Source organism: Leishmania major, chromosome 26 (genome assembly GCF_000002725.2).
Source record: "Leishmania major strain Friedlin complete genome, chromosome 26".
In the NCBI taxonomy this organism is placed as follows: domain Eukaryota; phylum Euglenozoa; class Kinetoplastea; order Trypanosomatida; family Trypanosomatidae; genus Leishmania; species Leishmania major.
In genome coordinates, this window is record NC_007267.2 from 414,075 (window position 1) to 421,491 (window position 7,417).

The 7,417-nt window shown below is 60.0% G+C and overlaps 2 protein-coding genes across 2 annotated transcripts; both read left to right on the forward strand.

Annotated features, from left to right (window-relative positions):
- Window positions 1-64: 64 nt before the first annotated feature.
- HSP70.4 (heat shock protein 70-related protein) lies at window positions 65-1,990 on the forward strand (the record flags this gene model as incomplete). Its single annotated transcript, XM_001684076.1, has 1 exon — window positions 65-1,990. The coding sequence occupies one exon, from the start codon at window positions 65-67 to the stop codon at window positions 1,988-1,990; it is 1,926 nt and encodes a 641-aa protein (XP_001684128.1).
- Window positions 1,991-4,486: 2,496 nt separating this feature from the next.
- Window positions 4,487-6,574, forward strand: LMJF_26_1250 (conserved hypothetical protein; the record flags this gene model as incomplete). Its single annotated transcript, XM_001684077.1, has 1 exon — window positions 4,487-6,574. One exon carries the CDS (start codon window positions 4,487-4,489, stop codon window positions 6,572-6,574), a length of 2,088 nt encoding a protein of 695 aa, XP_001684129.1.
- Between the last annotated feature and the right edge of the window lie 843 nt (window positions 6,575-7,417).

Here is a 7,417-nt window from a genome sequence, read left to right on the forward strand (position 1 = left end):
GCTTGTTTGTCGTCGTCGTTGTTCTTTCTAAACCAGTGTGCTGCGGATACCGTGTGCGCCCATCATGTCGTCTACCAACGCCATCGGCATCGACCTGGGCACGACGTACTCGTGCGTCGGCGTCTTCAAGAACGAGCAGGTGGACATCATTGCCAACGACCAGGGTAACCGCACAACGCCGTCTTATGTGGCCTTCACCGAGACAGAGCGCCTGATCGGCGATGCCGCGAAGAACCAGGTGGCCATGAACCCGAGCAACACCGTGTTTGACGCGAAGCGCATGATCGGCCGCAAGTTCGACGATCCTGACCTTCAGTCGGACATGAAGCACTGGCCCTTCAAGGTGATCGTCAAGGACGGCAAGCCGGTCATCAGCGTCGAGTACCAGAACCAGACCAAGACCTTTTTCCCAGAGGAGATCTCGGCTATGGTGCTGCAGAAAATGAAGGAGACGGCGGAGGCCTACCTCGGCACGACCGTCAAGGACGCCGTCATCACCGTCCCGGCGTACTTCAACGACTCGCAGCGCCAGGCAACGAAGGACGCCGGCTCCATCGCTGGCCTCAACGTGCTGCGCATCATCAACGAGCCCACCGCCGCCGCTATCGCGTACGGCATGGACCGCAAGGGAGACAAGGGGGAGAAGAATGTGCTCATCTTCGACCTTGGCGGCGGCACGTTCGATGTGACGCTGCTGACGATCGAGTCCGGCGTGTTCGAGGTAAAGGCAACCGCGGGTGACACGCACCTTGGCGGCGAGGACTTCGACAACCGTCTCGTCGACTACTTCGCCACTGAGCTCAAGATGCGCTGCGGCAAGGACTGCCGTGGCAACGCCCGCGCCACGCGCCGTCTGCGCACGGCGTGCGAGCGCGTGAAGCGCACGCTGTCCAGCTCCACGACGGCAAACATCGAGATTGACGCGCTGTACGAGGGCAATGACTTCTTCTCGAAGATCACGCGCGCGCGCTTCGAGGAGATGTGCCGCGATCAGTTTGAGAAGTGCCTCGAGCCGGTGAAAAAGGTGCTGGCAGATGCGGATATGAAGCCGCAGGACGTGGACGACGTCGTCCTCGTCGGCGGATCGACCCGAATCCCAAAGATCCAGCAGATTGTCTCGCAGTTCTTCGGCGGCAAGGAGCTGAACCGCTCCATCAACCCCGATGAGGCCGTTGCGTACGGTGCGGCGGTGCAGGCGCACATTCTCGCCGGCGGTCATTCCTCTAAGACTGACGGGCTGCTGCTGCTTGACGTGACGCCGCTCTCGCTCGGTGTGGAGACATCCGGCGGTGTCATGTCCGTGCTCATCCCGCGCAACTCGACGATGCCGGTGCAAAAGACGCAGACATACTCGAACAACGCCGATAATCAGCGTAACGTGGTGATCAAGGTGTACGAAGGCGAGCGTCCGCTGGTTTCGCAGTGTCAGTGCCTCGGCACCTTCACGCTGACCGACATCCCACCCATGCCGCGCGGCAAGGCGCGCATCAACGTCACGTTCGACGTGAACACGGACGGCATCCTCATCGTGAGCGCCGTCGAGGAGTCGGGTGGTCGAAAGGAGGCCATCACGATCCAGAACGACACGGGCCGTCTGAGCAAGGAGCAGATCGAGAGCATGGTGCGGGAGGCCGAAAAGTTTGCTGAGGAGGACAGGATGAACAGCGAGCGCGTCGAGGCACGCAACACGCTGGAAAACTACACCTTCTCCATGCGCGCCACCCTAGACGACCCGGATGTGCAGAATGGAATCACGCAGGGGGACCGCCAGCAAATCCAGGACGCCGTCAACGCTGCCTCGAGCTGGCTTGAGAAAAACCGGGAGGCCACCAAGGAGGAGTACATGGAGCAGACGAAGCTGATCGAGGGCATCGCGCACCCGATTTTGTCGGAGTTCTACAAAAAGCGTGTCATGGAGGCCCCACCAAGCGCTGGGCCGAAGGACGGTGCCCCCTCAGATGAGGTGCCCCACGCCGAAGACGTTGACTAAGGTGTCTAGATAGCACTGCGCACGGCTGGGCTGAATGGAGAGTGGGCAGAGAGAAATAAATCGAGGAGAGGTTTGTGCTGGATCCATGTGTGTGTGTGTGTGCGAGAGAGAGCTCTGTCGGTGAGCGCCCCCCCCCCCTCACCCTCTCTCCGCATGCATTCATGCGACCTCTACCTCCTCCCCGCCCGATATCCCGTCCGTTCTCCCTCTCGCCTCCGCGCCTCCATCTCGGCGCAGGCCCTCTTATTCTAGTAAGGTTCGCCCTTTGCTCTCCGCCCACTGAAACAGAACACACACACACACGGGTATGGTGCCATACCCGTGTGTGTGTGTGTGTATGTGTGTGTTCTATTTTTCTCAGGTGCATATTTTAGCAAGTTGTTGTTTTTTTTTTTGATCGTCGCTGTTTTCTCTCCGTCAGTCTGTCCGGCCCACCCCACCACCAAGACCACTGCCTCCCCATACACGCAACGCGCGCCATATTTCTTCGTGACAGTGTTGTGCGTGAAGTCATAGCGCTCTTCACGGCTGCCTGTTGTGTGTGCCAATCGGGAACGCGATCGTTGTTTTGGTCGTTGCTGTCGCTCATCGTTCTTTGTGTGCGTTTCTTTCACATCTCCGCCAACTGTGAACAAGCGAAGATGGTGTGCAGGGTAAGCGAGAGCAGAGAGAGAAAACAGCGACGCAAGGAGAAGAGGTCATCGTAAAGCCGTCGAGCGATCTGCTCGCAATCCTGGCGCTGGCGGGAGCCTCGAAAACGGCCACGGTGGGGGGAGGGCTCGAAAGGCCTGCATGTATGTAGGCGCTCTTGTGGTCTTCCTCTCATGGGCGAGGGGAGGGAGGGGGACTTCACTTTTCGTTGCTCGTGCCGCTCTGGCACCACCAACGGCATCGGAAGTGCTCCTATATAGCGAGAGACCGAGAGTAGTACTAGGAGGCGGATACGCGTGGAAAATAGAGAAAGGAGGCTGCGAAACGACAAAGATACGAACGCGGGCACCGCGAATACCGGCGCACGCGTCAGGTGTCAGAGCTGATACAGCGAACGATGCCGTCAACGACGGAGGGCAGAGCCACTTGAGAGAGAAAGTGATTCGGGTTCGTGGTTCCGTCTTCCTCGCCCGCCCACACGCCCGCCCCTCACCTTCAACGATGGTCGTTTTCGAAGAGCAACCTCAGGTGTACCGCCTCTCTTGCAGCTGACGAGTGCGCCGATTCGCACGTCTGGACTCTGGCGTTCTATGTGAGCGTTGAGAGAGGATGGAAAACGACAGCTTTGCGCCCTCCCCCTTGATGCACACATGCTTGGACGTTCCTCGTCCCCGGTGATCATGACACCCAGTTGTAGCCGATCTCCAGGCCATGCATCGCAAAGTGATGAAAGGGGGTCATCCCGCCCCCCCCCCCACCCCGCTCCTCTCACTGTCACTCCTCTGCCCCACCTCTATCGACTCCCTCTCGCTTTGCCTTTGCTTGTTGCTGTTGTTCCGGCTCTCCGCACGTGTATGTCGCTGCTTGCAACCACACGCGCCAACGCGTATCTGTACGACAAGGACGTGGTGGCTGCATTCTATGGTTCACATCACCTCCACTCTCCCCTCACTGCCCCTTTCACGATGTCCTACCCTTCCCCAGTCTTATCCTTCCCAGGCTGTGCAAGCCCAACGGTCTACCTTCGCTTGCCTTTCTCTCGCCCTCACCCCTTCGGCCTTTACGTTCTACGTGTGAGCGCGGGGCTCACTCTGCATCGCATCGTTGCGTTTCTCGCTTCATTTTGCGCTCCTCATGTCCGGCAGCGTGGCGACCATGGCGGGCCCCAGCAAGACACACACACACACACAGAGAGAGAGATGCATGCATACACCCAAGACCACTCCCCTCCGCCTGCCGCGTGCGTAAGTGCGCACTGCCCAGCACACCCTCGTGATAGCCAACTGCTTCCTTATGAGAGACTAACAGAACAAAACGAGTTTCGTCGCAGACATACGGCAAGTATCCCTCATGCTAGGCGCGTCGGCTCTGTGCCGTTGTCTCCGTGCTCCGTCGGCTCTGCATCGGTGTTGGTGCCTGTGTGTCTCCCCCAACCCTCGGCCTTGGCTGCGTAAAAGTGCGCCGTCACCAGCAAGTCCACATGGCGCTGGCATCTCGCTCTTCCTATACCTCTCTCTCTCTCTCTGCCGGCGTGCGTCCCTTTCTCTTTGGAGTCGATATCTTCCCGATCACTTACCCCTTCCCCCCCCCCCGCACTCTTCCTCCCGCAGCACCGCAGTCCAGTCTGGGAGTGTTTGCGTGTCACTGAGCACGGCTGCACCTCTCGCCCCCGCTTTTGCTTGGAAGCTCTCCTCCGCTCATCTCTCTTCCCTCTTCGTCTTCGTGCTCCTTCAGGGGGAGAGAGAGGGGTCATCGCCACAAGCTTTTCAGCAGCGCCTCCATCACCTTTACACACAGACACACAGAAACAACTGCAAGGACAGCTCTGCACGCTAATCGAGAGCCATGCAGGTCTCTCTTCACAACACGGTGAAGACGTACAACCTCACGGCTGGCAAGTCGCTGCCTGAGTGGCTCAGTGAGCGTCGCAAGAACAAGCGGGCCTCGGCAGGGCAGGAGAACCGCGTGGAGCTACTGCACGACCTCGAGTTCCCGCACTGCGCGCGTTGCATCTTCCGTTGTGCCAATGGAACGCATCTCTTCGCCGCCGGCGACTACCCGTACCGCCTCAAGTGTTTCGACGTGAACGACCTTAGCATGAAGTTCAGTTTCAACGCGGACATGAACATTCTCTCTGGTGTGTGCCTCTCACCCGACTACCGCAAGTTTGCGCTGCGCGGGGAAGGGCGGCAGATCACCATTCACCACACCTCTGCGATCATAGACAGGGTTCGTGTGCCACATCTCCAGCGCTCCCTCGCGTACAACCAGTTCCAGGCGGATCTCTTGTCTGCTGGCGTCTCGCCGGAGGTCCACCGCATCAACCTTGAAACCGGCTCGTTTGTGGAGAGCTACCAGACGAGCAGCGCAGACGGCGTGAATCATGTGGAGGTGTTCGGGCGGCACGGCCCGGTCAGTGGTGTAGTGCTGACGGCTGGATGCGACGGCGCGATCGAGGCCTGGGATAGTCGTGTCGGCGCGGCTGTGGCTCGCGTGCAGGTGGCCGGAAGCGGCAGCAGCTCCGGCATCGATGAGCCGTGCGAGGTTCGGCACATCGCCACAGAAGAGAGCGGTGGCCTCCTCTTCACATGCGGTCTTGAGAGCGGCGAGGTACTGCTGTACGACGTCCGCCTGCAGAAGCCGCTGCTCGTGAAGGACCACATGAACAGCCTGCCCATTGTGAAGACATACTTCTTCCATGGCAAGAGCACCGCCACTGGCGAGGCCAGCTTCGTCCTCTCCGCCGACACCCGCTCGCTGAAGGTGTGGAACAAGCACGACGGCAGCAACTTCACGACAATCGACGCCCCGGCGGACATCACTGACTTCACCCTCTTCAAGAGTCAGCACAACATGGTGGCGCCGTACGAGAGCGACGACAGCGGTGTGGTCGCTCTCTGCTGCGACGTGCCGCGGGTGCAGGTGCACTTTATCCCTCAACTCGGCGCAGCCCCGCGCTGGGCCTCCTTTCTGGAGGTGATGACGGAGGAGCTGGAAGAGAAGGAGACGACGACGGTGTACGACGACTTCACGTTCATTTCCAAGGACGAGATGAACGCGCTGGGCATCGCCGCCGAGGACCTTGCGGGTGGCAAGGTGCGTCCTGTCATGCACGGCGCCTTTATCGAGAACGGGCTGTACCGTGAGCTGCGCGCCGTAGTGGACCCCACAGCCTTCAACAACTATGTCGCCTCGAAGGCGAAGGAGCGGCAGTCCAAGCGGTGGGCGGACCGCATCAGTCGCTTCCACCGATCCAAGGAGAACGACGAGGACGCCGACGACGCGCAGGCTGGCGGTGATGCCGCAGCGGCAGCGACGTGCAACTCGGCACTGGCGACGGCGAAGGCGGATCCGCGATTTACGCGTGCCTTTGACCGTACAGCTTGCGGCGCTGCCTCCTCCTTCGCTCTTGACCGGCGCAATCCCGAGTATGCAAAGCTGCTTCAGACGATCGACGAGCGGCGAGCCAAAGCCTCCGCACGTCGGGAGCGCTACGAGGCGGAGATGTTCTCCGTCGTCCCTGACGTTGGCGGGGAGGACGATGCAGAAAGCTGTGAGGACGGCGGTGATCGCGCTGCTCAGCGACAAATCGGCAGGAGCAGCGCCACGGCGGCTGCTGCTGCAGAAATGGACAAGGACGAGGACGCACGCCACCATCTGCACGGAGTGCAGAGCAGTGGCCGAACGAAGCGCCGCGCTCCGCCGCAGCAGAAGGCAGCCGTAAGTGCGAAGATGTCCGAGCGGGACTCTGCAAAGTCCGTCAAGGGCGCCGTCGGTTCAGCGGCGAAGCAGGTGACGATGTTCGAGGTCTCAGGGCAGAACACCGACGTTTTCCTGCGCAACGACAAGCAAGTGCACGCCATTCGTAAGAAGTCCCGCGCTGAGAAGCTGACCCTTGGCGAGCGTCTGAAGCTGGCTGCCTCAGTGAGGTAGTCTCCCTTCGGAGGTTTCTGCGTGTGGGTGTGCTTTCACGCATGCCTGCGTGGGGTAGAGGTAGTGTGCTGCAGGTGTGGCGCTATGCCCTCTAGTGTTCGTTGTTGTTGCCTCCACTGCGTCTAACTAACCGATCGCTTAATCTGATGCGCCACTGTCCACTCCTTTCCCTCTCTCGCTCGACCTCTTCGTGCGTCGTCATGGCAGGTGAGGTCGGGAGGACGGGGAGACGGACAATGTGTAACGAGTGTCGACGGATGCAGTTTTTCTTGTGCACACGTGCACTTCACTCTCTCTGCGGGTCGGCGCGTGCCTGTAATCGCTAAGCTCTACCGACGCGAACAAAACCCCGCACAGAACACGGGGTGAGAGAGGAACGCATTCCGGGTGCCCTCGTGCTTCTTCTTGCTTGTTCTCCTGTGCTTTAAAATTGCGGAACGCCCGCCAGGGCAGGCTGACCCTCCTCCCAAAGACAACGAACTGTATCTCCCCCGCATGCGCTGAAGATCATCTTCAGCTTCTACCAGACATGGGGGCGGTGAGAAGAAGATGGTTGAACCCACGCACAACCGGTGATGAGCCTGATGAGCGTATGCCTGGGGGGAGGGCGTGAGGGGATGTGTGCCAGCCGCTCTCGGCAAAGTTCCCCTTCCTTCCTCCCCCCTTTCTCCTCCAACCGAGGCAAACACGGTGCCGCTACTTGTGCACGCATGAGTAAGTCACTTGCTCCCTTTCTCTGTCGCCCTCTGACTCTCTCTCTCTCTCTTTCATCTATTTCGTGGCCGCCCCCCCCCCACACCCCCCCCAATACGCACACACACGCACGCACGCGTATACGTCGGT